This window comes from Plectropomus leopardus, chromosome 1 (assembly GCF_026936395.1).
Source record: "Plectropomus leopardus strain MGB_pleo_1.0 chromosome 1, ASM2693639v1, whole genome shotgun sequence".
Lineage (NCBI taxonomy): Eukaryota > Metazoa > Chordata > Actinopteri > Perciformes > Serranidae > Plectropomus > Plectropomus leopardus.
In genome coordinates, this window is record NC_142176.1 from 17,688,097 (window position 1) to 17,709,022 (window position 20,926).

The window sequence follows — 20,926 nt, forward strand, 5'->3', positions numbered from 1 at the left end:
GACAGGCAGTGCCAGCACACAGCCCACTGCTGAGGTCGGGGTGTAGGGGAGAGAGAGAGGGAGATAAGATGAGACATAAACAAGTAGATGGATGCTCACTCTTCAGTGCCCTGGCTTCAGCTGTCAGTCTGAATCTCGATCACACCCCGTGCATCCCACACTGCCTTGAACACACACGCACGCACAAACACACTACCCCGGAGAAATTGGTGACACGAGCGAGCCCCATTACAGAGCTGTGTATGTATGCACATATACACTCACTCACACTTTACTCACTGAGTCAGAGAGACGGAGACATCTGCTGAAAGGAGTGTTTGATGGCAGCAGTATGAGTCATTATGCTCCGCACCACAAGCATGCACAAAAGAGCACACACAAACACACACACACACACACACACACACACACACTCAGGCACAAACAAACAAACTAGGTTAGAAGATAATAGAAAAGCTCCCGGCTTCAAGACTTGACGTAACAACCATGCACTCAAAACTGAAAAAATAAAACGCTTTTAATTATCCCAGCCTTCTGTTTTTGCTTTTATTATTTGTTTTTTTTTTTTATTTCATCTCACAGTGATTATATTGTTTTGTACGAAGGGAATTGTCTGTGTCTGGAAGGCGAATTGTGTATATTAGGGAGAAGAGCTGCAGAGTGTATGAAGGACATTTCTTTTCTTATCTCGACTACTCTGCCACAGGGCTAGCCTTTGTTTTGCAGTTGTTTTCTGTTTTTTGTTTGTTTTTTTCCCTCTGTTGCATATGTGTGCATTTTCCCATCCATGTGTGCACACTGATGAGCGCTGTGTGTGTGTGTTGTTGTGCATGCCTCTCTGTGTTTATCTTCCTTCCTGCAGTAAACAGTCTTCAGTGCATTAACATCAGTGTTTATTGCAGGGAGCACATGGCGCCTTACTCCATCCCCACAGGCCTGGTGCTGGTGGAGGAGATGCCAAGGAATCAGATGGGCAAGGTCAACAAGAAGGACCTGCTGCGACACTTCTTCCCATGACTGGACCGCTTGGATATGTATGACAACATACAGGTTCCTGGGCAAAGAGCTGCAGATGTCCTGACTGTCCCCATCTGATCCTTAGATCATACAAGAGGAAATACTAAGTAATGGAAAAACACCTCACAGAAAATGACATAACCTCTGAGGTAACTTAATCACAACTACAAACACGGCTCCCAAAGGTAATTCTATTACACTGAATGCCAATTATGCCAAGCGTTGTTTATCAGTTACTGTGTAAGAGACATCTGGAAATCATCACTTTAATATGTAACTTATTGAAACAATATGAAACAGCACTCCATAGAGAGGACACAGAAAGTGTGCCCAACTGAGTATATTACATGAACTCAAAATTATCTTATGTGGCATCAAAAGTAGTGGTTAAAATTTAGCCTAACCAGCATGGATGTGATAGGCAAATAATATCTAAGACACCGTCAGGTACTATTAATTGGTATTCAATCTACCTTGACCCACTTTTGTAGGGTTTGCAATTGTAGCAGTGTCCCACTTCCATAACACAATAACATACAGTATTACTGAATGTGGGTTTAGAGTATGTAGAATGTTCGCACTGGAAACATGAGAAAGTAAGTATGCACAACAGTCAGTATGCAGACTAAAAACATTTTTAGCGTGCTCTCAATGGACAGTGTGCACACCATATGCAGATTATAGTGAGGCTGCTCTTGGAAAACAAAAACATAAGTGTAAAGTCTTGGAAAACGGTTTACTTTCTCATTGTGAAGTTCATTTGACTGGCAGTGGTACTATAGAGTGCTGCAGGGATGATGCTTTTTTGTAGGCCAACAGGAGAAGTTAGTTGTCCTACTTCCCTTGACAGAAAGACAATGGGATTTTTCCACTGGATTTTGGATTATTGCACAAAATAAGCTCTGTTGCAAGCAAAGGTTTATGATAGCCTGCTTGCATGTTTTGTTCCGCAAGATAATCTTCACAAATGAACACTTTTGGGATTTTTGAAGCATAAATGCAATTGCCAGAAGTAAAAAGGTAATGTTAGGCTATAAACAAACTATACCACATTCGCATAACTTTAACATCGCCACCAAAACGAGTCTGTAAAGCCATATTCAGAGTGATGACAATCTGTAGTCTCATTGAGCCACTTGTTAGCAACCATCTTCTGTAAGACATGTAAAGGCTTCAAAATTCATCAGTGAGGTACTGACTGATGTATTTTATTTTGCAGAACAAAACATGAAAGTCTCTTGAGTCTGTGTTGACCACAAAACCCATTCAAAAAACCTATTGACATCAGGCACACTGGGAGTGCTGAAATGCGAACTTATTTCCAGGTTTTAGGACTCATTCCTGGTGCACTCTGTAAAGATGAAGATATCGTACATACTTTATACAATTAGTATGGACTATAGAGCTGGGACTCAACATGCAGTATAGTGGCTCAAAGTCAGTATTCCTGTTTATGAAATGTCTGCACCCAGAGGAATGGTAAATGGACTGTACTTGTATGTGCTTTTCTAGTCTTATTGACCGTTCAAAGCGCTTTCAAACTACATTGTCACATTCACCCATTCAAACACACATTTACACACACATTCACACACTGGTGGCCGAAGCTGCCATACAAGGTGCCACCTGCTACTCAGTAATCATTCACACGCACTCACACTCCGATGAAGCAGCATCAGGAGCAATTCGGGGTTCAGTATCTTGCCCAAGGGTACTTCAACATGTTGCCCGGAGTAGCGGGGGTCGAACCGTTTACCTTCCAATTAGAGGACAACCCGCTCTACCTCTGAGCCACAGCCGCCACAATGATGGGATCCACTGTTCAATGTGCCTTAATGAGATGAGAACAGCTAGTTTAGTCTAATTTGATGAATAATTGCGCATACCATGAACTGGATGTTCAACTGGTCCAATAAAACTACTTCAACACAGCAGTAACTATTGGTAAGGAGTGCTTTGAGTACTCTTACTGAAATATTCGGATAAGAAGGGGGTGTGAAAATGTGATCAGAGAATATAGAATGACTTTTGATTGTAGAGTGGTGTGGTATCTGGAATCATAGTTAATTACAGCTGCACTAAAAGACAATTATGGTGGTAGAACAGGAGACATGATGAACTTTGAAATGTGATTAGTGAGCAAAAACACAGCTAATATGAAGTCCTCAGCATTGTGCGCACACTGCTGCACCTAAAATAACAGATAATATTTATCTGAAAATTAAAAAGTTTTATAACGAAAAAGTGTTTGGAGTTATTTATGTTTCCTACTTTTTCATAAACCACCGTGTTGTCACACTTGTTTCCTCTGTGCATGTGTGTGTCTGTGCAGCTGTGGTTACACAGGTGCGATGAGAGCCTCAAGGCGGATTCTCCAGCAAGGCACAACACCACAGCTGGATGCCCCGCACTCCATCTGACTAACCCTCTCGCTCCGCTCGCTCTTCTCACCTCTCATCCTTTCTCATCTCCATTTCTCCAATACTTCACCTCTTCTGTCTTCATCACAAGTCAAAACAGATTGCAGTGGCACCGGGACCAACTTGACTGTGAAGACTCCTTTTGAATGAGCCCTGGCGTGCTGCCAGGATAGGCAGAGAGCGCGTGAAGAGATGAAAGAAAAGGCGCCGAGAGGAGAAAAAATATAAAGCAGGACTGTCAGAGAGATTGGAGCCTTAACAAGAGCTGGCTCGAGAAAGTTGATAGAAGAAAGGGGGATGACAAAAATGATGTAAAAAAAAAAAGTCAGCGCAGGGTTCTGAGCAAGTGATATGCAGAGTATTTGGAGATAAAGAAGAAAGGTGCTAAAATACAGTTGAGATAAACAGTCATGATGAGCAGCCAGAGAACTGAAGATGGAAAGAAACACAAGTGCAACCCCCAGCCGATACAACCTCCTGTCCACACACACACACACACACAGACACACACACACATACACACGCTTGTCCGCCCACAGTCACCAGAGACCTGATTAAGAGAGCAGAGCTATCGATCTGTGGGCTGGCAGGCTAGGATGGATGAGCAGGCAGGGCTGCAGGAGCACCAGAGGACAGCTTCAGTGCCCCCAAATCCCCCCCCTTGCCACCCCACCCAACCACCCACGCCAGAGCTGGGAGTCGGCCAGGGCCACGGGCAGGAAGGGCTGCCATGCCGAGGCTGCAGCTAACAGCAGAGGGTCAAAATCAGAACTGAAGAGTGTAGTGCGCAGTGATAGATGCACTCTACTGTAGGTGTGTGTTTAGAGGGGCACTCAGGACTGGTTCCAGCGCCTCTCTGGTGCACAGAGAGGGGGGGGGGCTGGTGGTTATTCCCTGGACTCGAGCTTGATGGAGTACTTGTGCCCTTGAACTACATCCACCTCCCTCTCTCACTCACACACACATTCAAACACTCCCTGGCTGTGTTTGCTGGAGCATGGTGGAAAAGGTTGTCTGCAGATGTCTGCTTATTGGGCCCCAGGGTCCTGGAGGGTGGGTTATGGGGGGACACCTGTGAGGTTGTTTATGTGTTTAAGACACATGGAGAAATTGGGTACAGTGGCAAAGGTTTGAAAGAAGCAGGTGATGTGAAACGAGATGACGGGAGAGCTTGTATTGTGCGTTGTATTGGTGTCTTTGCTTTGTCACAGTTTCACTTTTGCTGTAAGCCTGCCCGCAAGATAATATTTATTTACTTTCCGAGGCTTGTGTAGCTCCCTGTTCAGACGAAGGACACATTAGGTTATAAGAGGAGCCAGCTGGCATCACAGGCTAACAAAGGATTGAAACAGTATTACATTTCAAAGTAAGATTTTTTATTACATTGAGCATACTGATTGAATTCCAGCTCATTCAATCACTGATTCATTTTCTCTACCCGCTTTTCAGAATCGTATCCCAGCGTACACCCTGTCGAAGGCAGAAAGAAAATGCTTGACAGTTTGCAACTTTGTCTCAGGGCTGACAGAGACCAACCGGCAGTCAGTTAAATCGTTATAAACAACAGTGGAACAATGGACACAAGGACAGGTATGAACTATTCATCTATGTAGATATTTTCTGAGCAAAAGTTACAGATTGCAGAAGTGTACTCAAGGATGTGTCTGTCAGTACACGGTGTCATCGCCAATAACTCTTCTGAGCACACCCAGAGAGTTTTACATTTAAGGGAATATTCACTTTCTTAACAGGAATTAGAGAAGATTGACACAACTCTTCTGACACAAGAGAGGTCTTAATCTTCTCGTCTGCCTCTCAGTAAATGTCAAATGTTTGACTATTTTATAATAAGTAATGAACTATTTCAAAGTTTAGCGGCATAGACAGCAAATGTAGATTCTCTTCATTTTAAGTCCAGCCCTAAAAAAAACAATAGACAATGCTTAAAATCCTCTGGGATCCACAGTGACCCATTTTTGTCTTTTTTAGGGAGGACGGGGGATCTTTAGGTGGAAATAGCAGGTCCAAAGTAAATGCCACATAGAAGTGGTTTACATCATCTGAAAGATGAAACCTGAAAATTTATTCGGGCTGCAGCTCATCACTGTGTCTCAATTGTTATAGACGTAAATCTGTGATAAACGTTCTGTTTAAAACTATAAAATGCTCAAAAATCCCCCAAATGTACCACATTAAGACACCAAGACAACGAGGAACACCATAGAGAAATCCATGCTGTGATATGGTATCAAAAACTTCTGACATTATAGAATTTCTGATATAACTGTATTTTTTTAGGGATTGGATCGTGAGCACATCTGTGCTGGAAACTGCTGAGAAACACCCATATTGTGAACATACACATGAAACCATACATCCTCTGAATAACGGAGGTCTCTAGTTTGTGGTTTTAAAGTTTCATGTGGCTCTAATTATCCTAGAGGTCACACTGGATCATTTTACAGTGATGTCCGTTTCAAAAATGTTGTTACCAGTGGATTCCTCAGGTCTCATAGTTTCATATGATACCAGCATCTTCTCAAGCTTCAAAATTCAGACTGCTACAGGAGTTTTGGGTTACTATATTCACACAACATTTCAGAAATGTACTAACATGTAATATTTAAACTTCATAATGCAGCCGAGGCAGAGAGGTCAACACTGTAGTGATGTGCTCTCTGTACTCTGAGGATTTGCATTTGGACCTGTGCATACAGTACGTTACTTTGAAGCTCATCCTCTGTCATTCTGACTCCACAGAGGTCTCAGTGTGCCCGTCATTCTGCTGTGAACATGAAAGCCGTCCATCATGAATGATTCTGGAGGAGAAAGAAGTTGTTCCCCCTTCTCTTTGAACACGGGCTGCATAACAAACAGGTCAGACTGAAGTAATGAGCCAAAGAAGCACAGTGGCCTCTGAGCACTTCTACACTGCCGCTCTGTTGTACATTGCAGTTGCTAACAGAAAATCAGGCTACAATTATACAGTCAAACATTCACGTGTGCACACTTTTGACAATCACAAAGGGCTGCGGGCCTGTAGCTTCTTGATCAACATGACAGGCTTTATGGATGTAAGTGGGTAGAGACAGGAGTGATGGGAGGATGACAGGCAGGGCTCTTCAGCCCCAGGGACACCCTGAGTATACACTACACACACATACAAACACACATCAGTGAATCCAGAACCCCACCAGGTCCGTGTGGGTGCGTAAGTGATGCTTGTAGTGGCAGGTTGTTGTTTACATGGAGCTCATGTTTATTCTAAAGCTGCTTACACCTCACTGGCTCAGCCTCGGGCTTCGTTCCTGTGAAACTCCCGCTGACTCTCTCTCAGTTTTCTCTTTGCCTTTTTCTCTGTTGACCTTTTTCCCTTTTTCTCTGTCTATCACTGTCTTTTTTCCCTTTCTGTTCCCGTCTGTCCCTCACTGCTATCTGTTAATTATGTCTGTTTCATTTTCTGTGATGTTCCAAAAAATGTTGTTTGGTTTTTTTTTTAAAGACGGTGAATTAAGCTATCCTGTTAACTCTGCTGCACCACTTCTGCGTCTTTTGATGGTTATTAACTAAAAACGGCTTCACTCAGTTACTGTACTTATAGAGATACTTTGCTGATTTTCCACCAGCTTTTTATCAAAACATTGTGGGTAATATGTGTAAATTTTAAACTTCCCTCCATCTAACCATTGTTGCCTTTGACGTCAACTGGCAGAGTTTCACTGTCTCTCAGACTGTTGCTCAAACTACAGGTTGTACTTCCGCATTTTTGTATTGCCTGCTACCCATTCTGCCCCCATCGACAAAAAGAGTATAGAAGCAGATCAATAGACAGATCAACTGACCGAAATCTGATCAAAGGGTAGACCCAGGCAGTGCTGAATGAATCTTCATCAGTATTATGCACTACCTATTTATATCCTAAAATGTCTTCAGGAACATATTTAATGCCCTGTTTAGCTGTAATAGTCGGAATTTGTGAACCTCCTGCTTCCTACACAGTTAAAACAGAGGCCAAAAAAAACTGAGATCATACACTAAAACAAAGCATCGCTGATGAAATATAAACCAAGACTCTGTTTCTGCACTCCCTATATCTCGCGTCAAATGCTCTGAAGAACATATTTTAGCTTATCATTTCACTGTAATACAAGAACGTTTATTACCAGCCAGCCGCCATTATGACAAAGGGACAAAGTACTTCCCCCACCAGCGTTTATTGGTTTGGTACGGCGCAGGAAAGGCCACAGTCCTTTGTCTGTTTTTTTCCTAATCATATAGCACAAATTTAAAAAAATGTTTGTGGCTGTCTAGTTTTATGTGAGGACTCGTTGAAATACTATTTCACTTGAGAATTTCCATTTTATGCTACATTATACTCCTACACTTTTTGAGAGGAGATGATTTCAATTTCACTACACCACATTAATCTGGCAGTTACTTCTGAGATTAAGATTTAACCCCAAAAAATATATGATCTGCCTAGTACCTCTGGTGCACTGTCATAGATTAACGTACCCATCAGTGTGTGAAGTGGTTAGAAATACATCGACTGGCTATATCAAAATACTACTTACGAAATAATGATCCCAAGGTATTTTAGTTAGAGGGATAGTTCAGAGTTTTTGAAATTGGGTTTTATGATGTACTTATCCATAGTCAGTGTATTACAGACAGTAGAAGGCTGTTGGCGAGCCAGTTTGGAGAAACAGGCAGGAGTTCAGCCACAGAAGCTAAGCAATCTACTGTATGGGGGCAGCAATGTATTTTACTGACCTAAAAAAATCAATATCAGTTTCAGTCTCTGCTATATTTAGAATTTTTTCAGCGTTTTACCTTGCCATTTGACAGCCCTTCCCGACAGGGAATCAAAGCTGTTGTATCACTATCTTCAAAGCCACCAGACTCCTTTGACAAAAACTGTAATTTTACCTTGTTGAGGACAGGAGCAGCTGTTTTATTTTGTTTGTGTTATTGTGTGAGTTTAGTAAATCCAAACTAACCCTCTAAAATACAATAATGCAAATAAAGGAACTGATCAAGGCAGCAGACCAGCAGCTCCTCTGTTCGGTGAGGTAAAATTACTTTCTTTGTCAATAGAGTGTGGCTTCGAAGAGAGCATAGATGTTTTATTATCAGTTTAGCGCCCTGTCAAAAAACGCTGTTTGACAGCTTTGTAAATCAGTGAAAATATTATAAATATAATATACTCTCAAACAAAATTGATTTTTTTTAAAGCAGGGCTTTTTCTTTTACATTTTTCATTGCTTAGTGTCCATAATGGTACTTCTGCCTGCTTCTCCAATTTGGGGGCATGCCAACCACCTTTTAACAAAGGTAATACACAGACTATGGCTGAGTACCTCATACAACCACACTTAGAAAAATCCCAGCTATCATTTTAATGTAGCACTAAAAGGGCGATACTGCATAATGACTTTTAGCTTAAGTAAAATTATGAATGCAGAACTTAAAATGGGGTTTCTTATGTTGACACTGCTGTTTTTACAAAACTAAATGCCTTACCACTTCTTACACCACCATCTGCATCTTTCCACTTGAACACAGCTAAAAAAAAACTTTTTGGGGGAAAAAAAACAGAATCAATAGTGAATTATCATGTTCTAGCTCTCATAACTCGGCCCACTCAACAATGGAGAGAGACAAGGTCATGAGAGAATAAATAGCAGGCAGACTAGCTAATGATCTATCATCCTGGACAAGCGGCTGCACCCGAGAGCGGGCTGGCTGACAAGATCATTAATAAAAGCTGCTGGGAGAGTGATCGATTGGCTTGATGGATGATCAGAGCCACAAATACTATAAAACACCTGGATGTCAAACCTCGTCTCTTTGAAGAGAGGGAGGGGAGCGGGCCTTAAAAAAAAAAAAAAAACAACCCAGAGCCCAACAGGGAGTTGTCAGAGGGGATCAAACCCTGACGCTCAACCTCTTTGCTGTGCTGGAAAATGAATTCACGGCTGCAGCCGTGTGCACAATATAGTGCGTAGCTCTGCTGTATATCTCTGTATTTGATGCAGTCACTGTATGTTGTAGTCCACAGAAGCTCAGTGTGAGAGCATCAGTGTAATTTGAGGGAGATCAGGGAGTCAGCAGGTGTCGTGCTGTACAGCTCGCTCCAGCGGTCCACCGTGGTGTAATGGGAGGTATTTATTATTGACGTGCTCCCCTCACACCATTACTGAGCTCTGTGGTGGTAATCTGTGTCTCTACTACGTATCTCCACTCCCTCCTTCATCTCTCCTCTTTCTCCCTGCTCTATCTGTAGTATCTGCCAGTGTTACAGTTTCTCTTTTGTCATCTACACACACACACACACACACACACACACACACACACACACACACACCTTACTCAGCAGTTCATCTCAATTCCTAATCTTTTCAGTGAGAGAGAGAATGAGTTCAGAAGGAGTGTAGTCTCCTCGCATGGCTGCGTGTATCAATATCTGTACATTGATCTGGCCTCGCCTCTCCTCCTCCATTCGTCCAGATATAGATTGGTTTTCCCAGTAGGTATCTGTGCCTAGAATCTGACTGATGGGCGGAGAGCGTGAGGGAGGGTGTATTGAACCGGGGTGTCCCACATGCCACTAGAGTGTGTTAGACTGCTAAGCAAAAAGCACAGTGAGGAGGAAAGGGGGGCCGGGGGGGTACACTTCATATAACAGACAGTAAGAAGAGCAGTGACACTCTCATCAGTTTATGTATCAGTGCAGCAGCAGAGGTAAAGGTGTGTAGGACTGCAGTCATCACTTTGATCCTCACATTATTAGTTTTAGATTTATTGATTAATTGTTCAGGCTATAAAATGTCTGAAAATTATTTTTTCTAAATGGCCATCTCTAGTTCCAAGAGTCACGCTCATGTTTCCTAAAGAGAGGAGAAGAGCAAACACAAGCGCCTAAAAGAATAACAATTAAAGTAAGATACATTCAGCAAAGTATGTAAATTAAAATATAATATAAAAAGTGTTACATCAACTGTACTCACTGTGTTTACTGTTAATACATGAAAGCATTAATGTAACGGATAAACTCTATACAGTGAATAGAAAGAGGTGTAATCTGAGTTCAGGTGGTGCGTCTGTGAGGATAAAGAACATGTTTTATGTGTGAATGTGTCAGTATGTGTCTGTGCTGTTGCCATCAGCACCTGAACATAAATCAGAGGCCTTCGGGCCGTGGGATTGCCCAGCTCGTCACTCCATGTGTAATTACAAAGCTGACATTTAAACAGCAGCAGCCATATTTCACTCTCACCAGCACTGGACGCAGAGTGGTCTACGGATGGAGTAAAAGTTTTCAACTTAAAAAAAAAAAAAAAAAAAACGGCAGGAAAAAATCAATAAGAGATAGAATGCATTCTAATGCCTTGTTAATGGACCCGCATATTAATTATTCAACGGTGGCCATTTTGTCTGCTCATTAAAGTGGCAGCCGAGAGGAGAAATGTGCAGCATTACTCTGCCCAGCTCCGCTCGGGCAGCGTTATTACCACATTCTCAGTTTGTGCTGCTGATCCTCTCACAACACTGAAATGGATCTGTTGGTTCTGTGTTTGACACACAATCATATATTGTACCTCCATCTCTCTGCGTAGTCCTCTGCTTCTATGAGAAATCTCTTTCAGATATAAAACATATTTTTTTCTAAAAAAAAAAAAAAAGGTCAAATGCATCATGAAATGCCATCTGTAATGTCATTGATTGAATTATTTCACCTCAGTCAAGTCACTTATTTTAGGATTTTGGTTAAAATGACGCTTTATTCCATTCCTCTATTTGTGGTTGTAACAACAGTTCTGTCACTTACTGTAACAGCTTTAACTTTTTTTTGAAAATGTCTTCATTTCTTTCTCCACCATATCTTGGAGACACTGATATTTTCGTAATGTTATCTCTGACACTTCACATCATAGTGCAGCGTCACGTTTTCCGTGTCAGAAACCATAATAGGAAATGGGAAACACACTAAAAAGAGGTAACAGAAGGGAAATGTTGGAAATGATTTTGCAACCCGTGTAAATTACGCAGACTGAGACATAGTGAGAATATAAAAACTGTCAATATTATTGCTTCATCCCCAGTTAACATTAGCTCTCAGCCATCTCTCAAACCTGTCTCCAGCAGTGAAGGAAGTATTCAGATCCTTACTTAAGTAGAATCCTAATACCACACTGTAAATATACTTTATTACAATAAAAAATGTTGAAGATCTTACTTAAGTAAAAATAAGAAAGTATAATCAGAAAAATGTCCTTAAAGTATTAAAAGTGCCCAATGCCAAAAAGCCCCCAAAAGAAAAACCACAACCCCCAAAAAACATTTAAAATGATTTATAAAATTATAAAATTACTTAAACATTTTTTTTATCAAAAATAGTTGCCAATATTTTTTTTATTTAATTGATTAATTGACATATTAATTATTTTTTTAAAGCATATTTTTTAAACTTTGTATGCAAAAGTCTTGATTTGTAAAGTAACTAAAGCTTGATAGATAAATGTAGTGAAGTAAAGCACAACATTACCTCTGGAATGTAGTGGAGTAGAAGTATGAAGTGGCATAAATAAAATAGAAAATCAGTCTTTTAGCCTTAAAACTTTATTAAATTAGGTGAAGAAAGATGTGTTTTTATTCCAACAAATAAAATAGTTAAACCCTTTAGCACCAGAATGGACATCAGTTTTTTGTGCTGTATTCAGACCGCTTCCACTATCACTTAAACCTCTGAAAACTGAGAAAACTGCATTGAGTTCTTTCAAAAACACTGGGAAAAACATAATGAGCAGCTGGGGAAGAAAGTCCTGCAAATTGAAACCAGGAAATTATCTGAATATTAGCTGGATGGGGTTATTACATATAAAAATGTCCATAAAACTATATTTATAATTCTCTTAATTATCATTTAAAATTTTAAAATTATGTCACAGAAAAAATGTTGAGTTTTTTTTAGCACTTTATTGGTGTCATTTTCTTATTTTTGTATGTTTGTTTTACTTTTCTTTTTTCTTATTTTCAGGTAATTAACTTCAGCTTTCAGCTCATGTTTGGGCCATTTTTGTTGCTTGGTGCCCTCTTCTCATTTTTCTTAATGAAATCCAGCCAATATGCTCAAGTTTCAAAGAGTTAAAGAATTTTCTTTAATTATTATTAGAATTAATGACGCTATCAGTGTTATTCTATATATTTTAACAATTACTGATACAAACGATGCACAGCAATTTGATTGGTTTGAGTAAAACTTCATTAGAAGTACAAGGAAACAGAACCATAATGTTGTGATATTGAAAGAGGCTTAAATCCAGGAGGGCCAGTCGAGTTGATGATGAGTTTGAAGGCTGTTGTTGGCAGTGCGGGCCGGTGGTGAGATGTATGTGAGGTGGGAGCTGTAAGACAGGGGGAAAAATTAAAATTCCTCTTTGGCCTGCCGTCAACCTGCGTCTGCTGACTGCTCAGAGGAGCTGCTGCGTGACGAGATTCCTAATGACACTGCAGCAGCCATTGCCACAAATTGCTTTGACTTGATTTATTTCTTCTTTTACACCCCCACCACCACCACCCCCCAGCCACCCACTGCTGCTCCTCCTTCTTCCTCCCAACATTGCCATTCAACCATTCACTTTCTCTCTGTCTCTCTCTCTCTCCGTCTGTCTTCATAGACACATACACTGTGTGCACATGGGGTACCATCTCCTCTTCTGCATCATGCCACTGGCACGGAACATCTGTCTCTAGGTCCCCCTGCCACACAGCGTTAGAGTCAGGGTAGGTCGCTCACTCGACTGGCCAGTCTGGAAAGGCCTGTGGGCAGAGCAGGGCAGGACTGGCTCGCGTATGAGGGCGTCCAGGCGGAAACTTGTCCCCAGGTCCATCATGCTTTGCCTCATACTGTGTTTGTGTGTGTGTGTGTGTGTGTGTGTGTGTGTGGTGATTTTGCAAGCATAGACAGTGATTTTGTAGGTCAAAGGGCACCAAGGCATCGAAAACAACTAAAGGCGGCTTCTATGTGTCCTCTCGCTCTGCACGTCTTTTTGCCAGGCGTCTCCCATGCTTGTGTCTTTCTGTTTGACTTTGTGAAATTTGTGTGTTTGCCACGCACAAACCTGCATGTGTGTTTCTCATTCTTGCGGCATAACTAGCAGCGATGCATCCCTGTGCTCAGCCACTGTTTGGCCAGTTTTAATCTCCTTACATTTAGACTGTTTAAATTGTCTCAGTTCAGTTAAGTTCCTATTTACCTAACCAAAGTGGAATGCTATCGGAGGCAGCAGGCAGTAGTCTGCCAGTCACACAGCAGATAGCTCCTTCATGCAGCGACAGCCCAGATAAGGGGGAATAGGGGGAAAGTACTGTTTAATCAAACAGTGGAGGGAATAGGGAATGAGAGCAGGGAGCCTGGACTGGGTTGTACCAGCTACTCAAAATCCTTTGCTAAGTTTGTGTGTAAAGTCCTTCTTAAGGTCTTTGTAACTACTAGCTAGCTTCAAATTAGTGATTTACCAGATCAAGTTTCACCATTAACAGTTAAGGAATGTCTTAGCTGTAAATTGGTTGCTAGGAAACGTGTAGCACTGTTCGTTTAACAGCAATCACTTTCATAAACAGGAAGTCACTGCCGCATCACGAGCTGTATTCATGGGGACACCCTAAATCCTGGTATTTCAACTGGGTGGGCATGGTTTTGCAGGATGCAGAAGTTGGACTGTGTGGCAAAGTACAGGCTGGTTTTATTCCAGACTGAATAATTCATGCATGCAATATATAACCAGTTTATTGATACATGGCAAACAGAATACTGTTCATGTTTTCCTTTAATTTATCTATTGGATCTCACACTTAGCAATTGATAGTCTGTCTTGTAAGCCATTTGGATTGGTCTGTTGATGCAAGATACTACACTGATATTAGAATACAGAGACCCCCTCATCCTCATCATCTCAGCAGTACAAGGGGCAAAGTGTATCTTTGTAAATTGATGATCACAAAAAAAATATTAAAAAATCACCTCTCTTTGAAGTTACATTTGGGAGTGAGGTGTCCAAGAAGACTTAATGCAAGCTCAAGAGAATGCTTATTAGGCACCAAACATCTCTGTGTGATGCAAGACGTAAGGCACCACCCCAGGTGACATATCAAAGGTTTCATTTCGTCCTGTAGTCATGCATTTTATGAGAGTAATAGGGAAATTTCTGTTAATGCTAACCTCACCTCACACTATTTAGCTAATGCTAGTCATTTAGTCTGAGATTGTGTTTGTTGTCTTTGTTTGTTTGGTCAACAATATTTCATATTAGTTGTTTTTCTCTTTACTCTGAACCATAGACTGTATAAAAGAAGGACGTAGCCTTCAGACTTAAGCATGCATTTCTTCTAATGGCCAGCAAAGGAGACTGATTGAATTGAAGTCAATAGTGAAAAATAGCCCTACTTCTCACTTCTTTTACTACTCTAGTAAACATTTTCCTGATGGGTTTATGGTCTCAGTTGTCTTCAACACAGCATGAAGTGTATTCTATAAATTATGATCTCATTTAAAATGGACGATAAAGCGGAGCATGCTTTAATGCGTGAATACCTCGTGATTGACAAGTCACTACCACAGCGATGTTCTAGGTTTCTGTGTCAGATGCAACTCTCACTCCTCCAAAGCCCTTGCTTTTTGTGCAAAAATGTCACTTATAACTCAAAAAAAAACAAGATAGCGACGGCAAAAACTCCAAACTCAAGGCTATTAAGTTATAGTTGTTTTAACTAAGTGAGCTACATACATATCAGTTAGATGCGGCAGTTAGGTTAGTTGTTGTAAAAATGTATTGAAAACCATTATGTATGTAAGAACTTGTTAGTTTGGATGTAAAATTTCAATGTGATGTGTAAATCTTCACCTAGTAAACCATTGTGTTTAAATTAATGCACGTTTAAACTTTGTATAAATGCAGTTGCAACTGGCTCCCGCTGCGATTAGAGAACATTTGGTTTTACTTTCTCTGTTTTCTTTTTCATGTTCCTAATTTTGTCTTCTTCAACTCTCACGCCCTTTCTCCCTCAATCACTCCATCTCAATATCTGTAACCATCTCTTTCTTTCCATATCTATCCATCTTCCTCCATGCCCTTTTCAGGAGTATTTGTCATCTTTATACCTGGAGGTTTGAGGGCCATGCATTGGCCTGATAGATGGGCTAGCCACTGATGTGCAGCCACCTCAGGAGACACAAACCAGACAGCTATTTAGCAGCTGAACAAGACACATTGCTTTTCTTTTATTGTTTTCATACTGCAAGGGTTTGTGTGTGGGGGGTGGGCGTGGAGAGGGAGGTTTAAGAGAAGAGGAGGAAAGAAAGAGAGGAACAAAAAAAAAAAAAAAAACAACAGCAGATGCTCCTTGGCTGTCCAGAAAAACGCAGCAACTGTGCACAAGATGGGCCATTATCCATCTACAGTGTATCACTATGTTGTTGACAAATCAATGGCTCTGACAGTGATGACTCTGTGTTACAGCAAACATAAAGCACTCAGACAGTCTCCCTGCCTGCTATGGAAACTGCAGCGAGGGAGCACTCTGGGCAAGGGTACTCATAGCCAGGAGGGATGTGTGTGAGTGTGTTTGTATCAGTGTGTGACAGGGGAGAGTTTTCGTTGAGCACTTTTGTGTTTTCTGCTTGCGTTCAGGTGCAGGTGTGAAAATTTAATGTAGACATGCACGTTGCTCATGAAAGCTTCATGCCATTGATTATATGTAATGAATCATACATATTGCTAAGGTTAAATATTAACATTAATAAGACCCACTTTGCAATCTGATCTTGACATTTTCCTAGTTTCTATAAGCTCTGAGGGCAGCACAGCAGTGTAATTCTTTAACAAGAATCACTCTTTTCACAAGCAGTCTGCAGAGGCTTTAATGTGAGACTTGACCTGTTCCTGGTTAAAGCTGCTCTGCATTAATATCCTGCAGACTAAAACTCTTCAGACGAGGCTGTAACTCGGCTCAATAAGGAACTGCAGCTGCCGCCTGTAGTTGAACGTGTTGCAGAACTAGAATCCATTCATGCAGACATACTCTACAGTACATAGGATTTATGGTTAACATGCAACATGCATGCAGAGACAGGCAGGCGGTGCGCTCCAGTGGGCACGTATAGAGATATCATCTTTGTATGGAAACTGGGGCTCGGAGACTGGGGGAGGATGGGATGTAATGAGTTAGACAAGACTTGCGTTGTGAATTGTAAGAAAGGAGTTTGATTGACAGGTAGTCTCAAAGCCCCCTGTGGCAAGTGCCAGGGGCAGGTCACTGGGGCGAGAGCACCGTTATCCATATAGATACAAATGCTTGACTGCTGTCTTTGGTATATCGGCCTCTTGTTGCCCAGCAGCCTGATGGTTTCTCAGCTGGAGTAAAAAAAGACAGAGGGGAGATTTAGTGATGCTGGTTTATTAATTATTCTCTTGTTTTTCAGGGACAGTTCACATTGATGAGCAGAGACACTGTAAAATGTGCCACTTTTTCATCTATTGTCTCTGTTCAGATGTTAAAAAGGCTTCACAGAAACTAAATGTATCACTCAAAGGTGCAAAATTTTCACCATAACTAAAAATAACACAGAAATAAAAGGCATGCAGAGAATAAATCCATAAAAATTACACCAAACTAAAACAAGCATTCATTTTTAATCTGTTTACAAAATCTTAAACAGCACATGTAAATAGAATAAACTGACAAAATAGAATATTAAAACAAACACTGGATTACCTCAAATTATTTTTAGATTAATTCTAACAATGCAAAAGAAAGGTTTTTAAAAGATCATGTCACTCAAAAATGAGTTGTGGTTTACAGCCAGGCAGATGAATCTTGTACTTATTTATCCAGGTTTGAAGATTTTTAATACAATTTTCTATGTTAAGCACACTTAGACGTTTCAGAGCTAACCATCCAAATTTTACAAAAAAATACTAAACAACCCCCCCCCAAAGATCACTTACCAATATGTTGAGAATCCCCAAAGACTCTTCTAACCATCTGGATGAAAAAGTTGCAAGCAAACACCTTATTTTATATGAAAATTTACAGTATTGAAAAGAATACCCATACATAACAGCGATGGAATATAGCTAAGTACATCTACTTAAGTAATTAGTAGTAGAATTTAAGGCACTTTTACTTTTCTTAAATATTTCAATAACACTCTCTACTTCTACCCCAGTACACTCAAGGGAAATATTGTATATTTTACTTCACTACAATTATTTGATAACTTTAGTTATTTGTTACTTACAAATTTAGATATTTGCACAAAAATCATGTGAAAATATATATATGCATCTGAAATGATTGCTCAGGTGATACTCGTGATAATCATTTGAAACATTTTAATGCAAAAACATTTTATGGTTTCAGCTTCTTAAATATGAGGACTGCCTTTCCTTTAAATTGAATTTAAAATTTTAAATTGATTTAAAAAATTTTGCGTAAGTACTTTTACTTGTAATGCTTACAGTTTCCTGATTGGACTCGCAAGCTTTAACTTAAGTTACATTTTTAATACAGGACTTTTACTGGGAACAGAATGTATTTTCTACAGTCTGGTATTAGTACTTTTACATAAGCAAATGACCTAAATACTTCCTACACCAGTGATGACCCAAAAAACATTTTTAATTTTGGTTTATGTTGTGCAAATTTGGCAAGAAAATCCTCTTAATTTTTGACTAGCACTCTTGTCTGTATTACAAAAAAAGGAAAAACTTTTATCATCAGAATCAAAAACAGGTTTATTGACAAGTAGGTTTTTACAGGGAATTTGCCTTGGTTTATCATGAAGCAGACGGGATATTTTGTAATCCAGATGGTTCGAAGAGTCTTTGAGGATTTTTGAAATACCTTCAGAACAGCAATAAATGATAATTGACAACCTTATTGTTGTTCCAGAGATCAAAAATCAGATCAGCTCTCTGACTCAACAGGCACAGACTGAAGTTAAGCGACATCTATCAGTTAGCTCTAGTATTGGAAAGAAATTCTGCTGTTTAATTTTTCTATCATAGTTTTAAATTTGTGAGCACCAGGAACCAGTAAACCATTGCCCTATAGTGATCCCCCTTCTCCCACCACTGAGAGGTCAGAGCTCAGGGTCAGCCGCAGGACAGTATCACAGCAGGACACTCCCTGTACTCTGTACACCACCCCGATGCCCAAATTAAAGAGGCTCCAAAATCTATTGTGATTTTAAGTGAACAGAAAGCGGCAGGGGGACAGAATCATGCCAGAAGTAAAAGCCCTGCGAGTGTAATTCTCGACTCATGAAGGGCCGCCTCTGATGTTATCTGTGCACAGAGAGAGGAGAGCAGCAGGGAGAGAGAGGACAGGGGGAGCTGGAGGGGTTAAAAGGGAACAACGTCAGCGGCGCACAGGCAAGAAGACAAGTGTCGACAGCGACAGGAAAAAGACGGAGGCTGCCCATGTGCCTATGTCTCCTCCACCCTGCCCCCACCCCCCTCCACTGCAGACAAGCATATGTGGGCTGACAACATGACATTGCCAGTGAAGAGAGGGAGGGACAGACAGAGACAGGGAGAGAGAGAGAGGGAGGACCAGGAGCCCCGGTAGCCCTGACGTCCCCGACTCTGACAGCTGATGGAGGCAGATTAGGCTCACGCACGCACACAACTGTCAACCACCTCCCACCCCTCACCTCAATTCTACCCCCCATCCAAAAAGCCACACAGAGGCCTTCCTCCCCTCATCTCCATCCCTCCTCCTCCTCCCTTAGGCCATGCAAAGAGCAGCACAGGCTCCCAAACTCTCCTCCTTTTATTCCTTTTTGTCTTAAAAACACTAAGACAAACAGGAGGGATGGGATGATGTTTGCATCACACAGGAGCTTTTGCACTGATGCAATGTTTATGCTTTTGCTTAGCCAGCTATGACCCCACCGTATCGATAGCCAAGGTCTAACAGCCGAATCAAGATGCAAGTCAGAAACAACAATGTCGAGACCTGACTACTGAGAGCGAGTTCACGCAAGGCGTCTGCCTATTACTGTGCACAGCAGATATCCATTACCGTAATGTCTGTAATCCCCATGACTCAGGTGCCCTCACACAGCTGAGACGCCTCCTGTGGGGTTAGCTGGATGTATGAACACACTTAGCTGATGGATTAGCTATTTATGTGCACATAACTTCACTGTGTATCAATGGGTTTTTTTGCACTACTTTCTTATCTCACTGTGAATAATAGGGTTAATTTTGTCTGGTTGGAAGTTATTGTTTATGGTTTGAGAAAGACAGAGAGCAGAAAGTCATTGTGTGTGTGTGTGTGTGTGTGTATGTGTATTTCTTTGTAAGAAACAGAAAGCTCACATTTTACTCTGTGACAGATAAGGGGAAAGAAAGAGCATGTTGCATGCATGTGTGTGTGTGTAGTGAGGCAGACATCCACCCTGGGACTGTATGTCATCGATTGAGCTGCAGGAAGAGGCCTATTATCTCCAGCCATGGTTCAAGCGGGGGACAAGTGTGTCATATGTGTTGGCTCTAATTGGCAACCCACCCTGGTGGAGGCTGACTGGGGCGACGGTAGAGCTGCAGTAACCCGACCACCTCCTGCTCTCTCACACTCACCTCTGGAAATGTTACATTGTGCTGTTAGAGGCTGTTGTTTTTCTGCACTGACAAAGAAATTACTGATTTGTAAACCGGCTGAATGCAAATACATATTCAGAGACATTATAGAGAGCAATTTGATTAGCTTACGATAATGCAGAGATCATTATCATCATTGTTCTTTGGTGTACAGTGGTGCATGTTGCAAGGCTTTTGTGTCTGCAATTTTTAGATTAGCAGACTTTGCCGTCTCTGTGTTGCATTCTGAGTAGGTGTCTGTTTTTTGATATCGTGCCCTCCATCCTCAGGGTCATAATTTGTTCTATTCTTCAGACGGATCTCTTATTAGACAAACCCTCCAGTCTCACAAGTTTCTTTTCTCTTGTCTCTGCTCCAGTCAAATGCTTACATGGTGTCACACTGCCCTCTGCAGGTGTACAAGTCACGACGTTTGTTGCAAAATAAGTAGAAAACACCGCTGTCATTCCAAAATAAGGCGTGATATTTTTAAGTCATGTTGCAGTCTGTATGTGTTTCTTCTGTGGGTGGATAAAAGAAAGCACAAAAAATGTTTACAGAAGTCAGCGCTTTCACTGGGAAACAGACACCTAGTTAGGAACAAAAGGTGTGCAGTTTATCTAGTGTAAAATGTCTTAGTCTCATATTCTGTGCTCTGGTAAATACTGTTCTGCTCCTGTAGATCCATACCTAACTCATTTGTCTAAAAATAAGGCTTTAATTGGTATTAAATTACTTAAAATTAAGTTTTCAAACATGACTTCAGACATGAGAATTAGGATTTTATGATTTTTTTTTCTTTCCTTCCAAAATAAATGTTAGTATCCATTTGTTAAATAA

The 20,926-nt window shown here is 40.9% G+C and overlaps 2 protein-coding genes across 2 annotated transcripts in view; both read left to right on the plus strand.

The window, feature by feature from the left end:
* acsf3 (acyl-CoA synthetase family member 3) overlaps window positions 1-1,275 on the plus strand; it is a 37,474-nt gene extending 36,199 nt beyond the window's left edge. The window contains exon 10 of the mRNA XM_042495370.2: window positions 903-1,275. Coding sequence (XP_042351304.1) covers window positions 903-1,017 — 115 coding nt within the window. The 3' untranslated portion in view covers window positions 1,018-1,275. The remainder of the gene's footprint in view (window positions 1-902) is intronic.
* A 2,137-nt stretch (window positions 1,276-3,412) lies between these two features.
* cdh15 (cadherin 15, type 1, M-cadherin (myotubule)) overlaps window positions 3,413-20,926 on the plus strand; it is a 41,587-nt gene continuing 24,073 nt past the window's right edge. Inside the window, exons 1-3 of the mRNA XM_042493496.2 lie at window positions 3,413-4,803; window positions 4,887-5,027; window positions 6,198-6,314. The gene's annotated coding sequence lies outside the window, so the exon portion shown is untranslated. The remainder of the gene's footprint in view (window positions 4,804-4,886; window positions 5,028-6,197; window positions 6,315-20,926) is intronic.